Source organism: Cygnus olor, chromosome 1 (assembly GCF_009769625.2).
Source record: "Cygnus olor isolate bCygOlo1 chromosome 1, bCygOlo1.pri.v2, whole genome shotgun sequence".
Classification (NCBI taxonomy): domain Eukaryota; kingdom Metazoa; phylum Chordata; class Aves; order Anseriformes; family Anatidae; genus Cygnus; species Cygnus olor.
The window spans coordinates 115,882,560-115,908,550 of NC_049169.1; the positions used below are offsets into that span (position 1 = coordinate 115,882,560).

The following is a 25,991-nucleotide window of genomic DNA, read 5'->3' on the forward strand; positions in this document are numbered from 1 at the left end:
ACCCTAATGCACGTGGTAATAAATATGTGTAAAAACCAGTGGGTTAGTTGAGGTCCATCTGGGGCCTAAAATACAGCTTGTTGCCTTGATTTCTGTTTTGAGCACCCCACAAGCACTCTGACTTTGCTAACCCTCTAGCCCATAGGAGCATGGTCTCTTACCCATTTCTGGGTTAGAATGGTGTGAGAGTAAGCTAATGGGATAATCTTATCTTAAATGAAGAGAAATGAAGAAACAAGGTTTTCCTGGGGGGAAAAAATAAATAAATCTGTAGTTGCTACTAGGATTATCTGCTTATGAGAAAAATTGTTAGCAATGCCAAGGAAAGTTCAGTAGAGGAAAGAGCTGCTAAAGATGTTAAGAATGGCACGACTGTGCTCTGAGTTCAGTATGCTGCTGCTGTATAACAGCAGTATAAAGTGAGCCTTCAAATACAGCTGTAATTGCATTTTCTGTACGTTGCCATAGGTCCGCATAAAAGCTTAAAAAAGCAAAACAAAATGCACAGTCGTTTAATTAGAGATGCATCCATTTATGTTATGATGCACAAAGACTTTAGTTGTAAGGAAATGATTAACAGTATGTAATCCTTTAAAAAAAACAAGCAACAAAAGTATGGGGAGGTGTTGTTTGTTTCTTTCAGAGTTCTAAAGCCTTCCTGAATGGTGCATCTCGATTCAGAGTCCACATGCCAACCTTAAATGCTAAGGAAGCCAGCAAGCCTCAGGTAAAATGCGATGTGTTGTAAAATAGTATAGTAGACTTCCTAAAGTTCACGTGGAAAGTTTACATTAGATTTATTATTGGTAAAAGTAGATCTTCCTTTTATAATGCTGAAATCTGCTTCCCTTTTCATATACTAATATACTGTCAGACAAGAGAACAAAGCATTATCTAACATAGATATTGCAAGCCTAATTGAGTAAGATAGCATGCTTACTTTTTTGGTCTTTAATTTGTGATCTTCATACAGTTCCAGCAAAAGTAAATGCTGCCAGATATTTTCAAGACAACACATTTGAAATTCCTTACTTCTGTGGTGTCTGTCCACTCCTTACAGTATCACTTGTCTTCTTTTTTTGATGTATTAAATGTATGCACTTAGTATGCATGGAGGCAGAGAATTGTAAATAAGAGCAATTATTCACAGGAATCAGGCTTAAAGCTTGTAACCATCAGTGCTTGTGATTCTCACTGGAAACTGAGCTCTGGATTTGCCCTTTAATGGGCAAAATGATTTTTTTCTTGTGATGAAAATTAACTGAAAATTTCCACTTGAAAAATTGTACACATTTGAAATATTCAGTGCATTTGACACATTATATCCTGAGAGGATAGGATAGAAGAGAGCCTTTTTCTTTTTTTAACACTTCTGCTTCTTTGAGACTGTTACAGGAAAATAGAAACTTCCTGTTCTTTTCGTTCTTTGCCCATAGATTGTTTCCCAGAATTATAATCAGCAGGGATGGAAAGGTTTTGAACTTTTTAAGGAAAGGCTCTGCTAGTAATTTTGGTTGGCTCTCTCTGTAACCCCTGTGACCAGTCTAACTGAACCTTCCTTCAGTGACTCAGAATGAAACTCAACACAGACGGTACCCGGAGTTTACTGAGCATACAGAGTTTACTCCTCCTCATTTTGAGCCGCCCAAGAGCGGTCTCCAGCCCAGAAATCATTTGTCAGTATTATTTGACAACTAGCTGGAAGATAAGGGGAGAAGATGTAAGAACGTAAGTAGGTGTCTGTAGACAAGTCATGAAGACAGAGCTAAAATATAGTCAGCAAATCAGTTGACAAAGATTCCTCTCTTAACTCTGCTGGTACCTCTGATTGGCCCCTTCCCTGTCAGCCTGTGCAAGGAGCCTGCAGAGCAAGTGGGCAAGGAAGATGTGCCCCTTCCCACACTGACTGGTGTTCCCTTGTGGGCACAACAGGGAGATAATGCTGACAACAAAGCCATAATCAGCCATAGCCAGCTAGGTCATATGCTTGTATTATGGAGCTAACAAGTTTTTAAAACAAACAAACAAAAAAAAAAATCCCTTTTTTGTCACTGCCTAGGACCCCCAGATTTTTAGCCAGTGACAAGAGATGATCTTGCTCCTGTCAAAATGGAGTTGAACACCTCTCCTTTTTGCAGTGGTCATGTTACAGTTATGCTGAGCTGGTGATCACTGTCAGATTTTGTGTTTGCACAAGCAACAGATGTTCTGCATTTATGAGCTGGTCTACTACAAGGACACAGGAGTGGCAACTTTTACTGTTTTGTTTGTTTTCCTGACCTCTGCAATTACTATAAAAATAAATATTCAGGATATGCAGTGACTGGAAAAAAAAAAAAAATGTTTTTGGCTAAGCAACCTGAATACCTCCATGTGTTTGTTACTGCTTATGTCAGGTTGGCCTCTCAAACATTGTACAAAATTGAGGGATAATGAATCCTTCCCCAGAGATCAGTAGTGTGCCATATGCCTAATCACAGTCCATGACAAACTGTCAAGGCTGAACAATGTTATCCCTGTGAAGTACAAGCTGATGTTTTTATTTATCATTTAGCTACATGCAGTGCAAAAATTCCATACTGTTGGTGAAGGTTTTCAGTATGAGATGCTAAGTAAGTTATTTGGACTTTGGTCACTTTCACTGTCATATTTAACCCTCTATACTTATTTAAGTTCAGAGCTGCCTGTCTGGGAAATGAGCAGCATTACCTCAAACAATCGTGATTAGGTTTGCTGAGTAAATTTTGCAAGAGACATGCCCTGAGGCATTATCTAGACTTACCTTCCGTTGACTTTTTTAATGTTAGTAGCTGGTATTTTGCTTTGCTACTGTTAAAATAGTTCAAATTTTGAAGTTGCTCCAGTAATTCAGAAGATGAATGCTGCTCCTGCTGGAGTGACTCATGTACTGTAACATAGATTTACAGTGCCGAGCTAGATTTCTGTTTATATTTTTTCCTGTCTTCTGGTTCCTGCTTCGTCAGAGTGTAGGGTCTCCCATAAATCCTGCACCCTGTCTTTGAACTTTGTACAAACATTTTGGATAATATCACAATGGATAAAAATAATGAGATCTGTCTTTGGCTAGACTGGGATGGCTTATTCTTGTTGAGTGATAACTTGCTCCGCAACTATTCTTAGCAGCCAATGGAGTTGTTATTAGAGTGAAATCATTCCTAGTTTAGAAGAGACCTCGGAATTGAGTTCTTAAGCAGTATTGGTAAACCTCAGACTTTTTTGTATTTGTGGATTGCAATGCTCAAATGAGACATGTGAAAAATTCATTATCGCTTAACAAAAAGTGTTCAGTATCCATAACTCAGTTGAAAATATGGCCTTGCCTGTATTTAAATTATTGATTAAGATGTTACAGAGTCTGAAAAATATCCTTGATGTTAGTACAGAAGGAAGATAATAACATGGTTTTATACAGAAATGTGTTGTAGTGCTCGGGAGGTTTTCAGTTCTAATTAGACTACGTATAAGTAGTGGGGCAAGGGAAGACTGGAAATTTTGTTCCTTTAGACTGTACTCTGTATGTAGGTTTTTTGCAACTTGAAAAAAAGTCACTATAGAATGGAAACTTGATTCCATAATGCTTAACACGCAAGCCTAAATGACCAGGCTTATTTCACCCCATTTTCTGCATATAATACCTAGTCTTTCTCTATACTCCATTCATCCAAATCAAGAGATTTTAAAAGCTGTAACTTTCTGTAATAAAATAAATACTTTTTTTTAATAAATTATTTTGGAATGATTTGATACTTTGATATGTGTTTTAATACATTGTTCTCTTCTTTTGTGTGTGGTGTTGCTGGGGGGAAATTGCAGGACCCAGAGATGCAGCATTTGCTTATTGACACTGAAAACTGCACGGCATCACCGAACTCGAGCAGTGCAGTCACTGGGGAAGGTAGACATGGGACATCAGCTATCAGCTTCCTTGGGGCCTTGCGAATACCTGTGAGTATGTGCTCTTCTTGCTTGTTCCTCTAAGAGTCAGGTTTTACCTTCTGGTTTCCGTGAAGTTCTAGATGGAGTGGTAGATGACATTAACTTTGCATCACAAGCTTTGATTGGCAACTCTGCCCTATGTAGGCTAAAGCAGATTTTGATACACAAGACAAACATCTAGGCTCCAGTGACTGTATAAATTGTTTTTTTGTTGTTGTTTTTTTTGTTGTTGTTTGTTTGTTTTTGTTTTTAACCTCATTATAATTAATACTATAGCAGCCTGTAATGTAAAAGTTCACTGGTCTTAGTTAATGATGTGAGTATTGAGAATGGAAGAGTAGGCTGAACCTGTAAATACTTTTCTGTGTCAGAACTTCTTTCCATGGCTTCTCTTTTACACTCCTCAACATTGTTTTTTTTTTTTAATTTTAAAATCTCTTGTACTGTTTAATATGGAGAAGTATGAGACAGACCAAACATTTAGATTGCTGCTAAAAGAAAAGGAAATAAGTTTCCTGTAGTTCAGGGAAATCAGCCTTGATTGTCCTATCAGCTTGAAGTCTATCAGCTTCAATACAATGCACAAATAGAAAAAACTATACCCAACTTGATTTGGACCAGGTGTAAAGGTAGCGGAAGAAATCCACTGTATTCCTGCATTCTTTCGTTCTGCCAGTCTGATCCTCTGTCTCAACTGTTCTTCCTGTGGCAAAGTGGAAAAAATAGGTGGAAAAATTGCTACTGCTGCCTCTTTGAATCTCTGTAACTCCACAGTATTTTTCCTGCCAGCTTTTGGGAAGGGTCACGGCTGTATGTGAAGTAGAGCCAGCTGCGTATGTGTGTAGTCCCTGCAGATAACTGCAGTACACCATATGAGGGGTTTAAAAACACCCTTCTCCAACAACAACAAAAAAATCAGATGGTAAGGGGAATGGAGATAGGTTAATTTGGCAGTTTAGTTGCAGCTCTGTGCAATAAGTAGACCTTTCATATACCCAGCACGAAAGAGGATAGAACAAATTCGCGTTTGAAATAGGCATCTGCCCTATCTGCAGTGTGCTCGTCACATACTAACCTGAACTGTGTCATGCCAGTGAACTGGCTGTTTGTATAGAGTTAATAAGGGAGAGATCTTTGACCCCATCTGAAGGGCAGATCTAAAGAACATAAAAATATGTCCATTCCTCTGGAATATGCTCCCACATAATGCTGCATAAAAAGTCTCTAAATGAGGAAAACAAGTGATGCAGGTGTTCCAGACAGAATCAAATCCTTCCTGTTCATTTTGGTGTTCTCTCTGTTCAATTCAGTATAATTAAGAGAATGTATATAAGTAGAATATCACAGTCAGCTCTGATTGTAATCTTTATGCTCTCGGGGGAAGAAAGCCTTCAGGGAATTTTTGAGAGAAAAAGAATGGGTAAAATGCTTCTTAGAAATGATTTCATAGTGATCTTTGAAAGTAGATAACAGCCTGTATTAAGATACTAACTTCCTGTTTCCTTCGTTGTCTTAGGGAGTCATCGAGTTCTCCCTCTGTCTTCTGTTTGCAAAACTGGTGAGCTATACTTTCCTCTTCTGGCTTCCCCTCTATATCACAAATGTGGGTAAGTATCACAGTAAGGAGAAACAGAATTATGACTACAAACTGTGTAGAAATATGAGCTTGAAATAAATAAGAAAATAAACATTACTGCTTCTGAAATGGGCTATCTTTGCAAGAGTAGCAGGAGAGTTTTAAGTCACCAACAAACGTATTTCTCAGTTTTATGAATTCAATTTTATTAGAAAGTATTTTCAAAAGGAAAAAAAAGTGGTTTATCTTCAAAAATTCCAAGTTGCAATGCTGTGACTTTGGCCCTTGCAAACAAATCAGAAAAGTATACTTTTTTTTAATAATGTTTTTAAATGATCAGAGTGCCTAATTAAAACATATACGAAAAATCTAAATGAGCTTTCTTATGTGTTCAGTAGTGCAGCATTTTTGTTTGTGCTGCAGAGTGCAGAGGAAGGAGTTCTCCCTAGCCGGAGAAATTACTGTTCTTGTGAGTCATGATGTGACCTTTAAGCCCCCAGCTAACTGAAATGCTGTGCTGGACAAGTGTTGCAATAGCAGCCAGTGGAGCGAGACAGGTTAAACAATCTACTGAAATGCACACAGCTGAAAATACTACAGCTAAAGGCTGTTGTGTGGACTCCAAATAAACAATAACCTCCTGCAGGACAGGATACCTTGAAAGCAGCTGCCTGGTAACAGAAGGATTAATGAAATTTATCACAGTTCCTCAGTCTGTGCTGTAGCAGATTCGTTGTTGGTGAGGTTATGGTAGTGCCACTGACACCACTGTTTTAGCAGATACTGTTCTATCAAAAAAAAAACTACCGAAGGTGTTTAGAAATTTAGCTGCTTTTGAAATGTGATACTTAACACAATGAAACTTGGTTGCCAAACTTCCTGATATGCTCTTGGAACTCTGACCCCATAGTGCATGAGTTAGACTAAATATAAGTATATGCAAGCAGTGGTCCTTGCTGCCCATGGCAAACAGTGAACTTGATGAAATCATTGTTTCTTCATATTCTATGTAAACTGCACAGTGCATGTTACACCAAGCACGTGGCCAATAATCTAATGACTAACATCACCATCAGCTGTCTTGTGATGGAGGTCTCCAGGATGAATCACAGAACCTTTGCTGGGGAATGCCTGGCTGACTCCAAATTCTGTGATCCTAGAATCATCTAGGTTGGAAGAGACCTCCAAGATTACCGAGTCCAACCTCTGACCAAACACTAACAAGTCCTCTGCTAAACCATATCGCTAAGCTCTACATCTAAACGTCTTTTAAAGACCTCCAGGGTTGGTGACTCAACCACTTCCCTGGGCAGCCCATTCCAATGCCTAACAACCCTTTCAGTAAAGAAGTTCTTCCTAATATCCAACCTAAACCTCCCCTGGCGCAACTTTAGCCCATTCCCCCTCGTCCTGTCACCGGGCACGTGGGAGAATAGACCAACCCCCACCTCTCTACAGCCTCCTTTAAGGTACCTGTAGAGAGCGATAAGGTCACCCCTGAGCCTCCTCTTCTCCAGGCTGAACAACCCCAGCTCCCTCAGCCGCTCCTCATAAGACTTGTTCTCCAGACCCCTCACCAGCTTCGTTGCCCTTCTCTGGACAAGAAGCTCTGTAGGCAATCCAAATGTATACTAATTGTGATTTTAGAGCCAAGAGCCTCACTTAGGAGCATATGTTAACTGTTCATGAATCTGTGGCTATTCACAAATGGGAATATTGTTAAGCCAAACTTTAACAATCAACAGCTCCATTGCTTGGACTTTATAGCTGAAGTGTTAAAGTGTCCTGCCATGGATATAATTGTATTCAAAAGACTGTATCACCGAATAAGCAGTTATGATACATTCTTGTTTGCCCTATAAAATGATACCTTACAACACCTTCTGTTAGCTTATTCCTGTGAACAAACAATACTGATGTTAGATGTATTTACCCTAGCATGACAAGACTTGAGATGTCTGCTTTTTGTGGTTTGGAAATGATGGATTTTTTTTTTTCCTGTTGCTAGAACATCTTGATGCCAAAAGAGCTGGGGATCTTTCTACATTGTTTGATGTGGGTGGAATCTTTGGTAAGTTTGAATATCAATCCTTAATCAGACCAGTTTAGCAAAAAACAGCGGTACACACAACTTAAATATGTTAGTCTTGTACCTTATATACACTGAAGAAGAGCAGCAGTAAAGGTACTAAGTAGAGAGCTGGGTTGGACATTGAAAATCTAGTAAAAAAAAATAAATAAATCTTTCAATTGAGCAAATCACAGAGCCTATGATGTTGGCCAGCATAGACTGAGCCAAATGTTATGGCGTCTTTTATCTCCATCAGCTCTGGCCCATGGGGCTCTGTCACTTCATATGTCAAAATGTATTCTTTTATTTTCTCTAACATAACAGAACTATCCCAGCTGTACAGTTGTGCATTTTATGTGGGGCCCAAAAGTGAATGGCCACATGTTTTTTTCTTAATATATCATGAAACTGTATGTGATGAAGCTAGGAGATTATTAGAGTGATAGGGATGAGGTTATTCCTTTGTAATTTGTGAGGTGACCACTGAATGCCAGTCCGTTTATGCCAGTCAGACAGAATAGCTCACAATAAAATAAGCATAATCATCTCAATACCCAGCTGATTTGTGTGAGCCCTATCCCCTCTTTCCCTCCCTGAGTGCCTTTTGGAAATAAGCCCTGTATCAGTCTATTGGAAAATGGTGCTCATGGTGGGGAAGTTTCACTGGATCAAGAACTATGTAGACCCTGGTAGTTCAAGATACAAGTGTCGAGGTGTGTTGCATCTACTGTTCCAGGCTTGTTCTGGATGTCGCTTCTGCCATTTTTCACTGCTTATTTCATCCCAGACAGCTGGAGCCAGAGTTAGGCATCACCTTAGGGATGTGAATGACCTCTTTCAGCAGTGTTTCATTCCACTGTGAATACAAGCTTGTGCTTGTGCCGTGTGCTGCTTGGACCCTTGGCATTTACATTTAAATCTGAGTGGGATGTAGGCACTTCGGAGATGGGCAGCTGTAGAGGGAGAGGCAGGCCCAGCAATATTGAGGAATCTGGAGAATCCAGAGAACTTCCTTTCCTTCTCCCTGTACCAAGTTCCCTTTATATCATTTTGGCAGCTCCTTTCCCTCTGTCCTTCCAGCCTGCTCCTGCTGCACACTCCAGTTAGTGCTTCTGTGTACAGCCGTTGCAAACACCAGAAGGGAAAATTGAAGAGCCTAGAGTGGCTGCCTGGAGAGAAAAACAAGTATTTCATTTGCCCTGTGATCTAAAATAGCTCATTTTCCCTTGTTGGGAAATGGACAGAGCACACTACAGCTAAGTTTACTGTTGCACGTGAGGAGTTAAGGGACCAGTGACCAACTGGGCACAGATGGAGCCCAGAATTCCAGGCAGAATGGGACCACCTGGTGCAAAGGCATTTTGCATTCAAAAGCAGCAGAACAATGACTTCTAAATACTTCCACCTCTGTTTCACCTCCATCCCTACCATCTTGGAAGTTTAGTTGGAATAACCAATGAGGCAGAACAACTGCCTGTTCCCACCTGACCTTCCAAGTCAAAACTGGTTGGGTTAATGAGGTTGTTGCGAAGTGCAAATTATGTCATCAGGCCCGTGATCTGTGTTGCTGTGTGTAACTATACATTAAAAGTCGTATTACATTGTTTTAATCTGTGTTGGGTTTCGTTAAGTATAGCTGATATCTTTCGTGTGAAACATGCACAGAGTATTCTCCTCATGTACCTGTCTCTTCTTTCAGGTGGAATTTTGGCAGGCCTGATTTCAGACAGGCTAGAGAAAAGGGCATCGACCTGCGGAATGATGCTATTGCTGGCGGCACCCACAGTAAGAGCTTGCCTCTCTCTGACAGCTGTGGCTGGGACATTGACAGCACTCAGGAAGTTCTGCAAGCAGCATCTTCTAAGTTGAACATATAGTTCAGGCCAGGTTAAAAGCATAAGAAGTTGAGCCTGTGAGCAAGTATAGACATTTGGGCTGCCTCAACTAAGCAATGAAACGAGTCTAATGCATTGCTTGTTACAGGATTATATGAGAAGTTTATCCCTCTTTTGTAAAATACGATGTCTAGTTTTTAGCCAGAATTTTAGTTGCTCAAAGGCTAAAACTGCTGTGCTCTGTTGGAAAACTGGCAGTTGGACATAGGAGGTGCATTTTTCTTTGAGCTTTGATTCTTTTGTGAGCTCTATTCTGTGCTGTGTCAAAGCTGGCAATTTGAGAGTTTAAAATTGAGTGTTCTCATTAATATAGCCCTTTCTTCTGAAAGGACACATGGGGAAGAGGAGTATGCTCCTTATCTCCCTGATCTGTCCAAATCAAACAACCATCCTGCTGTGCTCTAAAAGGATTTTGTAAAACCTAGGATGTGAGAAGTGCTTTTCACATGATACCAACAAAGATATTTTCCCCATTTTAGTTTAAAAATAGGGATTTTACCATTAATGAGGGTGTTGGTATTATAACACATTTGTGTTTTCATTTTTGCAGTTGTACATGTTCTCTGCAGTCAGTAAAATGGGCCTTGAGGCTACTGTAGGTGAGTATTTTTAAATTATTTTCTGCCTCGCTTTATGTGAACTTTTCATATATGATCCATTGCCCTTTGCTTTTTTTTTTTCCCCTGAGAGGAGGAAGTGTGGAATGAGCACTGTCTCTTGCAGGTTTTTTGTGGGATAAGGAAAGGACTTAGGAAAGTGGTGACATGATTTAGTTAATGGTGATTTAGTTAACAAATAATGTTAGTTCATGTCAACTAATCATTGAGATAACAGAGATTTAGGTAATATCATTAGTCTTCTTTACGGAGTTTGTTTTTATCAGCATAGGCTTTATTCTATCCCATTTTCCAAATATGAGACACCTTAAAAGATTACTTATAGTAGTTTAAAGACTACTTATAGTACTTTTGAAAATGACAATAACTTTACATATGTCACCTGAATCCCTTTGCATCTGTATCTATTACATCAAAACAGAAGTTGAAACACAGGAGCTACAATAATGTCTCACCTACATAAAGACCTTGATAAGTTTTAGGGCTGTCTGGTGCTTGGTGCTCTACAAGGAGTGTGCTTATGGTTGACTTGCTGTGAGCATCCTCTGCTCTTAGAATCAGTTTGGTTAGACTTTCTTCCTTCTCTGAACTACCAGGATCAATAAGGGCCCTGGGAAGTACCTTTGACTCTGTCCTGTCTCCTGTTATTTTTGGGAGTTTATACTGTGGAGCAAGCATTGCAGGGAGATACAAACGTATGTTGCTTTTTCTCCTGTCCCCTATAATGAGGTTGGGGAGCCAAGGAAGGAATAAACTGTTTGAAAACCACAGGCTATGACATTTCCCGTTGTTACAGTTAAGTCTTTCAGGCAACTCACGTTTTCTGGTTTTGTCCAACTTGCAACAGTGATGCTGCTTATCAGTGGTGCCCTGGTGAACGGACCTTATGCACTGATCACCACTGCTGTCTCTGCTGACTTGGTGAGTTTGGCTTCCCCTCTGCTGCCAGCATAGCAGCTTTGGCCTCCAGAGAGAGCCATTTGACTTCTGCAGGATTGTCAGTGAAGGAGCTCAACTGTCCTAAAGCAAAGTGAGGTGGATAAGCTGTGTTGAACTCAGTCACTGAGATTGTTTTAGAGTTCGTGTATTAAAACTGGTTAGTATCCTGCCTGTTTTATCCTTAACGTTGTTGAAGGGACTGCTAGCTAGAGAGTGGGGCCTGACATTACAAGACATCTACCTGTCAGTTGGGAAGAAGATTGAAGGGGCTAACTGATTCCTCAGGTATCAGCAATCAAACATCTGACCTGAGCAAGGTCTCAGTTTACGTAATCACTGGTTTCCTGAGTGTATTCTCCTCAGTGTACGAAGATAAGTCTGTCTGATTAGCAGTTCTCTGAAATGTTTAGTTTATCTATCTTGTTGCAAAGTCATTCACTTCGTCAGTCGTTTTTTGTTGTTGTTTTTGTAGTTCTGAAGACCTGCCTTTTAAAATTGGGACTGAAGGGCTTCTTTTGACTCACAAATTCTTTGAATTAGCTTTTCAGTTTATATTTATGATTCTGGTACTCTAGTATTCTTGTCACAGCAGAACTTTTTTTGTTCTGCAAAGCTTTGCTGTATTAGTAGAAGAAAAGATGGCTATGGAAACAGTCTTGCAGCATAATGCAAAGCGATAGTGTTGTCCTTGCTGCTTGAATCCACAATGTGCAGAAGAGAAAGCTTCACAGCTATTGTTTAAACAAACTGATTGAATAAAGGAGAACACTGTAGGCAACCATTTGATTGGGTGGAGGGTTTCTTTGAGTAGTGATGAAAGGATCTGAGCTAGGATATTTTAGGCAACTTCACAATGTACATCTCACACAAAGAGGTGTGGGCATTGTAGAGACTTTCTGAGTTCAGCTCAGGATGGTTCTGAGCAGTCTTTGTCACTTTAGGGTACCCATAAAAGTCTGAAAGGGAATGCAAGAGCCTTGTCCACAGTGACAGCAATCATCGATGGAACAGGATCTGTAGGTAAGCCAGAGCTGGAAGGTAACCTGCCTTTGCTGGGGTAGGTTAAAACAAAAGATCTTTGTGGAACTAGGCTCTCTGTAATTCATGTTTTGCCAAGACTCAGTACAGTTTTGGAAATGGGGAGTACAGCAAACTTAGCTTTAAGCCTCCCTAATGTTCCTGTATCTGAGAGAGGGAGGGAGAGAGGGAACAAAGGAGGGAGAGAAGGAGGAAGGAAGAGGGTGATAGACTGATACTGAGTGTAGATCCAAAAAGTAGACGCCATGGGGCTGTTCGTGAGATTGGTGATATTTTAGTCACTTCCTCCGCACTGGCATGTAGAAGGGAAAATTGAGTAGGATTCATCTTGATGTGGGATGGACGTTACCCTTTTTTTGAGCCAAAGAATGGCATTTCTCAAACTTCTAGCCTTCTAGCTTCCCATGTGTTAAGCTCCCAGCTTATGTTTTGCACTTTCTGGGACACTTCAATCCATAAGGTAATATTGAGTTAACTAGGTGGATAAATTGATGTTCTAACTCAGAATAGCTGTCTTTCAGCATAGTAAGTCTTACATTGCGTCATTCTGACAGTATCAATATTAAATTTTAGGTGCGGCTTTGGGGCCTCTCTTAGCTGGTCTTATTTCCCCATCTGGTTGGAACAACGTGTTTTACATGCTCATGGTGGCAGATGCGTGTGCCTTGCTAGTAAGTCTAAAAGTACTTCTTGGTTGCTGTGTATTACTTTATGCTGAACTATATATATTAAAATGCACATTTTCCTTTTGCAAATTCAATAGTCTGTCATAACCAACATCCAATTGCATAGGAAATTCTCAATAAAAGAGCGAAGTAGCTCATTTTGAAATTCTCATTTAATTTTAATCAGAAGTGCAGATTAGTTCAGATGCACTTCAATTTCTGAAAAAATACACATCTGTTAATTGCTGTCTGAGCAGATTACAGCAGGCCTAGTTGTAAGCAAACCTCTATATAGAGAGCTGGAAGATGCCTCAGATTCCACTCACGAAAGAATTACTTCTGTTTTCTTTAAAGCTGGTTTACTGAAGTAGTAACTGTTTTGTTATGTTGCTGTATCACCAAAATCACTATGATAATGAAACTGCTGAAAGTTAATACATCACATTCTCCAGATGGGCCCTGAAACTGCTTTACTAGGTTAAACAAAAATTGGCTTCCTCACTTTTGACAGTAACCAGGCACAGATGCTTAGGGAAAAGGAGCGTGACACGCATTGTGACACGGTACAGAGCATATCCACTTTCCTCCCTCCCCCTCCTGTTTGAGCTCCTGTATGCTGGATGGGAAGATCTGAAAAGGTTTTTTACTCCTTACATGCCCTGCTTTGCTTTAAAGACCAGAGAAGACACAAGATGAGGCATGGAGTGTCTTGTTGTACCTTTGAAGTTAGTCTTGCTGCAGCCACCTGCAGGTTAACCTGTAGGTTATGTTTTTGTGTTTGCCATGGATTTCCCTAGCAGGCATCTGTACCAGCTTTGTCTGCTCTGCTCCAGCAGAGCACAGTGCTACTATGACTCTACCTCAGAGGTGTCCTGAAGTGTCACTTGCTTATCCTCTCCTTTTGAAGTCCTGGATGGAAGTGCTCATGAAAGAGTGGGGTGACTGTGAAACACTTGAGAAATACGCCTTCCTCTCTACTGGCTGTGCCCAGACAAAACCCTGTGCCTGCAGGGTATTCCCCTGAGCCCTGTATTTCAGCAGAGGAGCTGATGCTGAGAGTGTCAGACCACTCTCCGAGACAAGCAGAAATTTTTGTTTTGAGTTGGGATTGAGGCTTTCTTTCTAAACTCAAGCCCAAATTTTTAAACTAATTTTTTCCACATGTTAATAAGTTAATACTCAAAGTATGTTCCCTCTAATAGTCAGCAGCTCTATAAAGCCTGGTTTGAACTAGTTTGTTTGTTCAGTATTAGCCATTCTGTGCTGCAGTGGAGTTTGGGAAATTGTAGTTTTCCTAAGTAGACTTAAAACTCCTGCTTTTTTATAGTTATTTGTTAAAAACAAATGAAAAAAAAAATTTCTTTGCAGCATCAGTTAAAATGCATTTTTAAAATACTGTTATTGACAGGATTGACTCTGCTCTTGTAAAGCTTTTTTTGTAACTCCTTTTACTGTTACTTGCAGTGCAGAGTGCAAGTGCCTGTATTCAATTCCTGTTTATTCAAAGATAACTGGAGGGGGGTTAGCCTCACACGTGGTGTTCAGATCGGTCATGTTTGGCCACTCACATATCTCTGAAATGTTAGGTCTAATATGTTAAAATAGCAATGCTTAATAATATTCAGATAATTAATAATATTGAAGAAAATTCCATTTGTAACAGTGAGGCTCTTAAGGTAAGGAAACCTTTAACAGTGATGAACCCTGGAATAGTTCTAATTCTGTCTTTAATGTATGTGAGAGTCCTCAAATTTTGTTTGTAAAATCACTTTCCTGGGGACTGTCTCCATAAGCACAACTTTTAAAATGCACTTAAAAGTCCTGCACATGCAAGTAAACATGACTAACATCACTCATCTTGACTAATTGTGTGATTAAACCTTTTCACACACACAACTGTTCTTCAGAATAGCAGCTGAAATAATTTTAAGATCCAAAATTTCCATCTGCCTTGTTTTCTTGAAGTCTTGGGTTCCCTCTGCTGGTTTCTTTACACATCTGCTGGTAAAGTAACTTTGGAAAACCATTGTTGTTTTCTTACACAGGAATTGGTCTCTCAGTTGCAAAAAGGAAATTATTTTTTGTTGCGAATTCATTGTGAAAACTGTTCCAAACATTGATTAAGCATCTGTATTTTTTCTTTTTTATTTATTTATTTGTTTTAATGATTTCAGCATTACGAGGTAGTGTTTCAAATGAGGAACTCTTTGAATAAAAGTGTGCATCTTATCCAGAAACTTAGCTTGTTGGCATATCTGTACAGATAGTAACACAGATACTGTGACTCTCTTTACAGTTCTTACTCCGTCTTATTCAGAAGGAACTTCGGTGTAATGCAGATCATACCCTGTAAGTGTTACATACAGCTATTGGTCTTTAATAACAGTTTAAGAACATGTTACTGAGCTAATACCCACGTGTAGACAGAACATACTAAGGTTTTTAGATGTCCATTTGTCTTTTTCAATTTTTCTTTAAAAAAGTAATCTTTTTTTAATGTTCTTAAATCATTATTATTTTTCTTTAGAGCCTTGTATTTTAAAAAGCACCTGAAAACAGACTTGTCAAAGTCTCTTAGTTAGGGTTTGTTTTTTCCTGAATATGTAATATTTCTGATTTTCATCACGGAGTGTGCAGGTGAGGAAGAAGAAGCTACTTGATCGCTTGCTTTCTGTGTATTGTTTGGTAGTCTCATATGTAGCTTTTGCTAAAAGGTCTCCATAAAAGAAAGGTGACTGAAATTACAAGGTTTTGAGGAAAAAAAAATCCAGTGAATCACAGGGGTTACACTTACCTAAGCAAAATCTAAATTGGGCCCCTTGGCTGTTTTGGAGCAGTGAAATAGAATAGAAAAACACATAGCAAGGAACAGATCTTGCATTTTGAGTTAGTGGCTGTTACACCTCACACCTAAGGCTTTCCTGCCTGATTGCTGTCCTTTCCCAGGTTTAAAGAACACTGAGCTGAGAGACCAGATCTGGAAGAATGACTGCGTAAGTGACCAGAGCGCTCCCCTGAAAAAACCTTTGTGCAATGTGTTATTCTATACTTAAGAGATTCTATTTGGTGAAGAATTTTTGCACGTTTACTGAAAGCAATTTGAGAAACGCAACTGGTAAATCCCTGAAGCTCTTATTTTTGCACATGAATAAGTACCTCAGGATGGCAACTATTCATCAGATGGAGGGACAGGAACTTTGGGAAGCTTTTAGCAGAGCGCCTCAACTGAGCCAAAGAGAAATACCAAGTGCCTTTTTATTTCTTTTGATAGGATGTTTTTAATTAAAGTGCTGTACTGTGTGTTTTCCAAAAACAAGTCAGAAGTAGAGCAGAAGGATGTTGAAATCATAACAGACAGTCTAGCAGTGAAATGTCCCTGTGTCAGTGAGCAAAGAATCCCTTATGTTATCGTGTGCATCACTGTGATCGAGGGCATCACATTATAGAGGGCAAGACCAGCTGGTTATTAATGTACACTGCTATTAGGATTTCAAAGCTGCTCAGACAGTAATAACCTCACCATATTATTAGTTTTTAACTATAGCACAAATTCTAATCCCAAGGACAACATCCAACCTTTCGGTAGGTAATGAAATGGAATTTACAGTTGCAGTGTACCACAGTTAGCGGTTTTCACAGGCTCTCCGGGTAGATGTTAGTCCTCAGTTAGGATTGTGCAAAACGGAGTCCCAAGCAACAAGAAGAAGTAGGTTATGAGTCAGAATTTCCAGTGGGGGGCTCTAACGATTTTCAGGGCATTATAAACTGGTAGTGCAAACGTCACATAATTGTTGTGCTGCTCCTCTAGGCTGGGTTGAAATGACAGGTGGTTCCTTTGGGGTGGCAAACAACTGTATGCTGCCACACTTCAGCATTACAGGATTGAAAAGAGTAGCTGCTTTAGTGCCCAGTGCCACAATGATCTTTGTTGGGTACTCCGGTGGTGTTGTGTGCACTTGGAAGTCATTGTCAGATCAGGGCCTTAATAACCAGAAATCTCTTTCAAGCGGCTAATTTCAAGTGGCTTTGAGTTTCAGATTCAGAGCCAAAATATGTATGTATATATAAGAGAAGAAAAGTTACCTAGGTGGTAGGTTGTAAGAGGACATTTCAGTAACTAGTGTTACCCAGCAAACAGACAATTTAATGTCTTCAGAACATATCATTTCTTCATACAGGTATCTCCTTTGCAAAACAGATGTTTCTGTGATCTTTTTTTAAACATGTACAAAGTAAAAAGGAATTTTTTTGTACGAGGTGTTTATACTTAGATTGTGAAGGTTAGATAACTAAAACTGTGTATTGTTCTTAACTGTATTTATTAAAGTTCTAGGCACATGTCTTGTTCTGAACTATGCTGTAAGTTTTGTGAAACAATGCAGTAGTGTTTGTACTTGATTAACAAAACAGCACTCTAAAATAGCCTGGGAAAACATGGAGAAATGTCTCATCAGCTGCTGGTATTATGTTCCATGTGTTGGCACAATACTTAATTTCCAGGACTGTTTTGTAATGGTTCAGTCTCTGATCAGTTATTTCACTGTTTTGATTCAGCATGTGCTTTATGCTTGATCCAGCATAAGAACGTGTTCATTTTTTTATCTGTTTTGCTGAACAGAGATATAGGGAAGACCTCAGTCCCACAAAAATTTGTGGCAGGTACCAAAGTCTTTGCAAGTGAATGCTCTATGTAGGCTCTGAAGCTGCAGTTACCTAGATCAATGGTTAACTGTACACCTTTTGAGTAAACCTGTTGAGACCGGGGGGACACTTAGCCTGTACTGGTAAATCCATGCTGCATTTAGGCTTTAGGATGCATTTAAATGCCACAGAATTCTGCAGTAGATCAGGGAACTCATCTAGCCTGCAAGGAAAAATAACGCTGCATCCCCAAAAGAGCTGTGCTGGCATGACCTTAAGAACTGTGTGAGAAAGGAGGGATGGAGAACTTCTTTAGCTGAAGATGCCAATCTGTTCCCCCAAAAAAGCTATGTAGAGCTGTATCACTAGTTTATCAACATGATTTATGCTCTTATACTCTGCCGCACTCAGATTTTGAGAGGCTGTTCCCTATGGGTTGAAGTCGTTGGTTGAGATGCTTTCACTTATATTTAACAGCTACACATTGTAAAGATGTTTAACTGTGTTTTGGATTTTACATGTTTTACTTGTTGGGGCTGCTGCTGTTATTTATTTATTTATTTGAATAGCTATTGGGCTGAAGTGACTTAGATATGGGATTGTGAAAACATTTGAGGTGCTGGGCTGAGTCCTTCCTTCCACTGATCACAGGAGGGAATTGGGACTCCCGCTGCACCGATGTCTCTTTCCTTGCTAATGTGCCACATTTCAGTTCCTGCCAGCAACGAATGTGTTTGACAAAAAGATGAAGATTGCTGCTCTTTTGTAACAACCCTAAGGGTCCCCCAAGTTGTGAACAAACTGTTTTGTTATTACTGGGTGTCAATATTCGTTCATCTGGAAATGAGCAAGACTGACAAAATTTTGTATATGGAAACTTGAATGACCAGTAGGTAGAGCCGAATTGAAATAAGACTGCAGGGTTTGTTTTTTGTTTTTAATGCTGGTTATTGTGAATTTTATCTATTTATCTTCTGTGTAGAATAAAAATGAATTCTGCTTTAAAATGAGAAATGCTGATTACTTCATCTTTTACATCTCCATGAAGAAATGCTCCATTTATTGTTTTGGAGGGTAGACATCCCTGCTGAGACAGCGCTCCTGTCTCCTGTGAGGGTAATGAAAACAGTTCATTAGGAGAACAAATTAGAACCTTTTGTTTTGAAAACAATACCCTTCTCAACTTGAACAGGTATTTTTTTTTTTCATTTAATGGGATTGTGGGTTGTGCAACATCATTATTTCCAATCAGCTGCATCAGATGGGTGTATTCTGCCTCCTTATTTTCATATAGGAGGGAAGGAGTATGGTTACCTGAGTCAGGGGAAAAACTGCTTGGAAAGGAAAACAATTATGATTAGAAATATGTGTCTGAGGGTCTTGGACAGAATTTCTGATCAGAAAGTGCCCAAAGTGCCTCCCAGAGACAGGCAAGTAATACCTTGGGCCTTTATGTATAAGAAAGGAGACTCGGGTACAAGCTTCTGTTCTGCCTGATCTGGAGCAGGAGCCTCCACCAGAGTACCTGCACCCTCAGCAGTGCCTTGGCTGTCGCTGGAGATGCTGCAGGGGAGGTTTGCCTCCATTGTGCATTGGAAGGGTTTATAGGGTGGGGAAGAGACAAACAGGTAGCGAGGAAGGTGGTGGTGTATTCACAGATCACTTTGATTTCTTTTGCCTCTAAGTTAAGCTGCTAACCTACTCCATGGACCGAAACATGCCTATTCCTGTATATTCTGCCAGCTAGGAAAATCCAGAAGGGATTCTGCCAGCCACTTCTGAAGGTTACTGTATTTCTTGCATAATATCCTTGGAATAATAATGGCAATCCTCCATTTGTGTTTATGCCAATGTCACACTACCTCAGCCTTCTGCAGCAGCACTCACACTTGAGAATCCATTCAGCTGGTGCTGGTAGTTTTCTCCAGTGACTGATGCCTGGAGTTGTTTGAGAAGTGCTGCTCAAAGTTACGTAGGCGTAATATGGTATAAAAGAAGTCAGAGGTTATTTAGAGCTGTTGGAGCCTGGCTGCTCTTCATACAGAGTTCAGTTGAGAAAGATGGTTTACAATCTGATCAAATTATTAGGCCTGGAATTGGTGATGGTGGTATTCTCTGGTCTGAATGAAATTTTATGGCCTGCATATTATATAGGAGGTTAGATTAGATTATGTAGTGATTTTCCCCAACCTTGAAGTTTATCTGATAGGTTGTTCTTATTGCTGAACTATGTCACTTTCACCTCACAGCAAATCTATTTTGATTTTGTTTTGCTCTTTGCTAAATTATCAGTGTGATAGCATGGACTCTTTCTCCTCTCTGCTCCCAGACTGCTGTGCCTGCAAAGTGACCGCAGATGCAGGGCTCCATTACTTTCACCGGGAGCTCTGCATCTCAGTGCTCTGGGGCATCAGTAACCTTGAGCTACATTTTCTGCCATGCTGAGTTAAAAATCTGACTGTCCTCCTTACAGCTGGGAAGGGAGAAGGAGCTGCTTTAGATGCTGCTCTACTTCAGCCTTGTGTCCAGTGACTTTTACAGCATGTTGCGTCTCACTGCTTCAGAGCTTAATAAACTTCATTGCTATAAAATGTCCTTATCCCCTCTTTGTTTCCCCTCTTTTGTTAGGAGTTGAGAATAAGGAGAGAATTAACATCACTAGCTGATGCTTGTTGTTTTTTTTATTTTTTTTTCCTCTGTATTTCTCTGTTGATGTATACATGTAGCATAATATCTAGCTAGTATACATGTAGCATAATCATCCTTCTGCTGCAGTGAAACTTTCGTGGCTCTGTAGTCTATGGATACAAGAGCCAAACTTTTTTTAGGCCTATTTCAGGGAATCTGCTCATCTCCTGCACCAGGATATTAGCTGTCAAATACATGTTGAAAGTCTTCTTTGACACTGTACTGAAATAGAGAATTAAAAGGATGTTTTCTTCACCTCCTGATGATATTGGGGCTGGTGTTTCTCTGCCTTATTCTTCTACAGAGGCAGGTTACAAATATTTAGCCACATTTCAGTAATACTATCTGTGGTCCAGACATTTCAGGCAGCGGATGACACTAAGCTGTGCATGTACTGCCGTGTAAGTGTAAACACAGGAATGCTGTTAAAAGGCTGATGCTCCGAGTAATGTGTTTCACTTGGATGGGGTTCCAAAAACGTTTCCTTCCTGGTGGCTGACTGCAATATTCACGGCAAGTTTTTCAAACCATTGAGAAATGGAAGATGTTAAAGATCTCTTTCCACAAATAGTTTACACCACAACTTCACATTGTAAGGGACTGTCTGTCCAGTTGTAAGTAGATGTATGTATTCTATGCCATATAATAAGGGTGCATGCGCACACATCCATAGAATATCCTAGAATATCCTTTGTTGTGGCTGTTAAATAACTGTCCAGATAAAAATAAATACAAATGAGTTGTTTTTTTTTTTTCTCCTGGAGAGGTATATCTGCATGTCACAGTTTAAAAAAAAAAAAAGGCAAAGGCAGTGAAATACGTGTTAGCATCAGTAGAGACAATGGATGAGGAAAAAGGGCAGTTGCTGGAAACCAGTGAGGTAAGCGAAAGGTTGGCATCAAATGCTGAATATCTCTTGCCTAAAAATAGCTCTTTCCTGTATTTCTGTAAATACTAGGAAAAAGCCAAACTGCACAAATAAAGTGTGTTGTTTTGTGGGTGAAATGTCACGGTGAGAACAGAGAGAATCACGTAGCGGCTGGTCATTCTGCATCTCCAGGAATCACCAAGTCCCTCCTGCCTTTACAAACTGTGTATGCAGGCTTAGGAAGAGGACAAGGAGAGAAGAGAGCAAGCGAAAGGCTCTGGGATTAGGCACATTCCAGTGACTCTGCAGAAGGCTGCAGTCAAGAGCTTGAGCAGGTTTCATCTGAAAGAGAGCAAAGTCCTTTGCCTATGAAATGTTAGCTACAGATTGAGAAAAGGCAATGCAGAGACTGAAAGGTGGTTCAATATTGTAAATGAAAGATAAAGAAGGACATCGAGTAGTGATGTAATTGAATGCAGGGCACAGTTGGGGAGCTATAGAAATGTGAACGTGGGATCGGTACTAGTAAAAATGCCAAGACTGCAAAGTGCAGAAGACTGAGTTGACTGAGAAACTACAAAGAAAAGTGAAAATCTGGTGTTGGGATAGAAAGAGGGAGGGGAAGAGCCATTTCACCCCAAAGGTCCTTACTGGCACCCTGTAGTGCTGAGCAGCACTTCCAGGCTGGGGCGAGGGGACTGCTCTCCCTGAACCATCTTCTGATTTTTCAATTGCCAGAGGGCTTATTTGAAGCTTGGCACTTTTGTGCTCACATCTGTAGTTTCTCCTCTCCACAGACCAGTTGGTTATAAGAAATATAAGAAATGCCTTTGAGGGTTTGGGTAATTCCCCATCTGATGGCTGCAGTGACAGAGAGGCTCTGCATCTGAAGCCATCAAGAGACTTGCATCCAGACACACTTGCTTGATTTTGCACTTTCAGGCATCAGTGTCGACATTTGCTCATGGGATAGCAGGGTGGAAACTGGGTCGAATGAGCAACTAGTAGAGAACCTGAGTGAGGCTGACATTTTGCAAGTAATTTTCAGGTAAGGTGCAGGCCTGTCCTGTGTGGGTCTGAACCCCTCCCATGATATTTAGGTTACCACAATTATTTGAGTCTTGGGTTGGGGGTAGAGTTCATGCTTCAAAACTAAGCATCGTAGTATCTGCATTATTCTGATATTTGCATTTATTTACCATCACACTAGCTGATTCCCCTCCTCTAATCATGTTCATAGTGTGTCTTCAAAAATGCAACAGAAAAAAAATGAACTAAAACATCTCATTTTTCCTCATCCCTACAAATCACTTTCTTGCATAAGCCTAGCTCTGACTTTGCAGTGTTTCCTCCCAAGATTGCAGGACACAGGTTTCATGTTTGCTAGATTTTTTTTATTTTTATTTGTGGCTTGTGATCTCTGACCAAGGTAATTTCTGTTGTTTGTTTCACATAAAGATTCACAGCAGGTAAAACCTTGGAGAGATTGTATTAGACAGATGAGCTGTGGCAGAGTGGAGTTACGGTGAGATGCTTAGCCTTTTCTGTTAGTACTTTAGTGATTGTACTGACAGGCTACAGCGAAGATCTAATACCTAGGGATGTTATTTCTAGGATGTCATTCTCCTTTCACTTGTGTAGCTCAGGAGCAAGCATTTGGAGAATTCAAAAATTTTATATGTCCTTGCCATCTTGGGCGCTGCAGTTTTTAAGTTTATCTGGTACCCAAATCCTTAACAGGTGGCCTGAATTTCTCAGGTTATTCAGAAACCAGCAGCAGCTTGCATTGAGGTCAGAACTCAAAGCAGCAGCCTGAGTTCATATGCTAAATCAAGAGGGATGAAGATGCGTGCGTGTGTGTGTGTGTATATATATATATATACACATGAGTTACAGCGTGAATCAGGATCAAGCTGATGGACTTCACTGCAACTTCTGAATTCTCGCCTTTTCATTTCTGTGATACAAAGGGTAGTTGGCATAGACTGTATGGAGCAGCCAAATAACATCCAGGGTAAAGTTTAGGTTTAGTAAGGAGTGGGTTTCTTCTGATTCTTCTGCCAAACACAATGCTCTTATTTCTGCTGCAGAGGACAGAGTATTATGTTTGAGTCTGAGTCATCCAATTTTGCTGCAGGCCATGTGAGACTTTAGCTTAATAAGTACAGCAGGTTCTGAAGCTATTATTAAATCATTCTTATCATCTGGTAGGAAACATCTGAATGTTGTGTTGTTCCATGACAGAATCTGCATGTTTGGTTTTCCACTGATACTTGGGGCTAATAACCATGTAACTGAGGGGTTTGACTTAGCTATCGCTGTTGGGAATCCTTGTAACACTTCCTCCCCCTTCCTCCTCTAGCTGCAGCTTTCCAGTTATATGAAAGCAAAAAAGCATTCTAGCAAATAATAGAAGAGCTCACAAAAAGGTATCGATCACATACTCTCTGTCCTGAAGTGATATGCAGGGTCCTGTGTGCTGGAGTGACTGTCACCCCATCGAAGTGTGGGCGTATTCAGCTCGGTGCCAGCACGGAGCAGCTCTGTGCTTCCCTCTTGGCTCTCTTACAGGGCTGAGAGTAAGAAAGTTTGCTTGCTTGCTTTGAAGAGGAGAACATGTTAGCACAGCTGGTCAGCACATCTGCTTGCAAAATGGAGTGGTTGCTTAAAACAGAGAGAAATATCAGTAAACCAGTTTTCCTTGCTCTGATTTTCACATTGACAGGTCTCAAAACTGGGGTCACCAGCCCAGAAATGCAGAACTGGGCTGACTGACAAATCTGGATGAGGAAACCTGAGAATGGGTGCTCTAGGACTGATACCTGTACTGGAGCTATATTTGACAGGCTAACTTCTCACATGTTTCACTGTCAGGTAAATCACGAGACTCTGACCTTACAGACCTCAGATTTCAGTAAATAATTACTTGAGGGGGATGAAATCCCTCTTCAGCAAAACACCTAACAATGACGAATTGATTAAATTCCCTGATCAGTCAGAGTAAAGCTAACACATCTGGTTCTCAGGATAATTTCCCCATCACTGTTGTTTGAAATAAGACCTCGTGGTAGGAAAGTTACAGATGATGTAAGCCATTCAGTAGCAGGGAAAACAAAGCTCCTACATTTATTTGCCTGCTTGAAATCCTATAATAATGTAATGCATCTGTCGAAGCAATATCTAAATCTCATTCCAGAATGTGTCACCAGAAAGGAAATGGTATTCCTCAGCACAGACTGGTTCCTATACACAGTTTTTTCAGTTTTCCCAGGCCTATAACAGCAGACAAAATTAATCACTAGCATCCAGTACGCTCACCTACGCATCCCTTCTGTGTTGCTTTTGCTGTCTGTTTTTTCCAGGCACAGTTGAAATTGCCCATGTAAATGTGTTTTGCTGAGAACAACAACAACAAACAACCCTGTGATCAACTATATCTTATTTTTTATGCCAAAAAATGGATCTAGTAAATGTTCCATTGCTGCATGCCTTTCTAGCAATTTTCTTATTCTGCAACATGTGATTGTAAACAAAGCAAGTTTGCCCAAGCAATTGCTTCATGAATGTTAGTTTGGTTCCCCCAGAATCAAATTCTCGATCTGTTTCATGGTGTACAGCCTTTGCTGGCCTCTGCCCATACAGGTACCACAGCTTTCTGCAGCAGCTGATGCCATCCTTGGGGGATGTGGTGGCCAGGCATGCATGCCAAAGCAGAAAGTTTTCCTACAGTGATGCATGGTGATGGATTTTGGGTCTCTGGAGGACTTGGCTGAGCTTACATTCATCAACCTTTACCTTATGCAGTGAGGCCAGTTGTTGAAGCTGGCCAACACGAAGCTGTAGGCCACCACAAGGCCTCCCCTCAGCCTGCTCTGTTCTGGGCTAAACAAACCAAAGGACCTCAGCTGCTCCTCATGCATCTTGCCCTCTAGACCCTTCACCATCTTTTTAGCCCTCCTTTGGACACTCTTTAATAGTCTAATAGTTTTATGTCCTTCTCATACTGTGGTGCCCAAAACCGCACACAGTACTTGAGGTGAGGCCGCACCAGTGCAGAGCAGCACAATCCCCCCCATCTCTTGGCAAGGCCTCTCTGCCCTCAAGGGAGTCAACAGCTCCTCCAAAATTAGTTTCATCTGCAAACTTAGCATGCCAAGTGGGACAACATTTGCCAGCTACCAGTTGCCTATAGCAATACTTAATTTATGGTAGCCAGCAGACATCTCAGTAGTGTGTGCAGTGGTGGGGTGTTCATAACCCATGGCATACCTAAAAGACTTGCAGAGACTCACCCAGTCACACCTCACACAGAGATGTACACTCAAACCAGGCATGCTTCTGAGCAGCAGCTCTTCAGCAGCAGGCATACTTCTTTAAATACAGCTCCAGTCTTGGTTGCTCACTCCATGAGCATGGTGGTGGTGGCTTGGAGGAGGGGAGGGGATGTGTGGAAGACAAATAGAACAGACCAAGTGCACCATTTTATTAAGAAAAACAAAGCGATGTATTGCCTTTGGCTTTCTCCCTAGCAAATGCAAGGGTCAAACTCTCATAGGCTCCAAAGCAAGCAGGACTTGGCTTCTCTGTAGGAATCCTATTTTACTGATAAGTAATTCTGGCTCTGCAGCTTTTCCTCTGCTCGCTAGCACTGTTCCTTGGGCAGAGGGACAGAAGAGAGTGGGGCTGCACTGCTGGCAGGAGAGGCTAATGGCAAATGGTGGGGAAACTGCACCCCTTGGATGAAATGGTACAGGGGGAAGAGTGTGAAGCACCCCCCAGCCATGGTGGCTGAAGATACCAGGGCAGGTAGTGAGGAGCACAGCCTTGGTCAGAGGACATGATGAGAGAATGGGCAAGAGAAACAAAAACAGGGTAAAAGTGCAGGGAAAAGGAGTGGGGTTGGAGAGCAGAGCTGGCCACAGATTTGTCCCCTTTTTAACAGAGAGCTGTTGGGGTTTTGCTTTGTTTCTATGTGTTCAGAAAGTTTCTTGATCTTCTCAGCTTCTCACCAGAAAACTTGTTTGCTGTCTGTGTAA

General features: G+C 40.6%; 1 protein-coding gene across 7 annotated transcripts in view; it reads left to right on the forward strand.

Annotated features, from left to right (window-relative positions):
* The window catches only part of SLC37A1 (solute carrier family 37 member 1), a 39,211-nt gene extending 20,801 nt beyond the window's left edge, over window positions 1-18,410 (forward strand). For 5 of the 7 annotated variants that reach the window (XM_040545389.1, XM_040545394.1, XM_040545390.1 and 2 more), the window contains 11 exons: window positions 644-727; window positions 3,835-3,966; window positions 5,474-5,564; window positions 7,542-7,604; window positions 9,304-9,389; window positions 10,050-10,098; window positions 10,964-11,037; window positions 11,997-12,075; window positions 12,667-12,764; window positions 15,055-15,107; window positions 15,705-18,403. In XM_040545389.1, the coding sequence (XP_040401323.1) occupies window positions 644-727; window positions 3,835-3,966; window positions 5,474-5,564; window positions 7,542-7,604; window positions 9,304-9,389; window positions 10,050-10,098; window positions 10,964-11,037; window positions 11,997-12,075; window positions 12,667-12,764; window positions 15,055-15,107; window positions 15,705-15,720 (825 nt within the window). In that variant the 3' untranslated portion in view covers window positions 15,721-18,403. Of the gene's footprint in view, window positions 1-643; window positions 728-3,834; window positions 3,967-5,473; window positions 5,565-7,541; window positions 7,605-9,303; window positions 9,390-10,049; window positions 10,099-10,963; window positions 11,038-11,996; window positions 12,076-12,666; window positions 12,765-15,054; window positions 15,108-15,704 lie in introns of all 7 variants that reach the window. The other 2 variants (XM_040545395.1, XM_040545396.1) reach the window with 2 other exon arrangements.
* The last annotated feature ends 7,581 nt before the right edge of the window (window positions 18,411-25,991 follow it).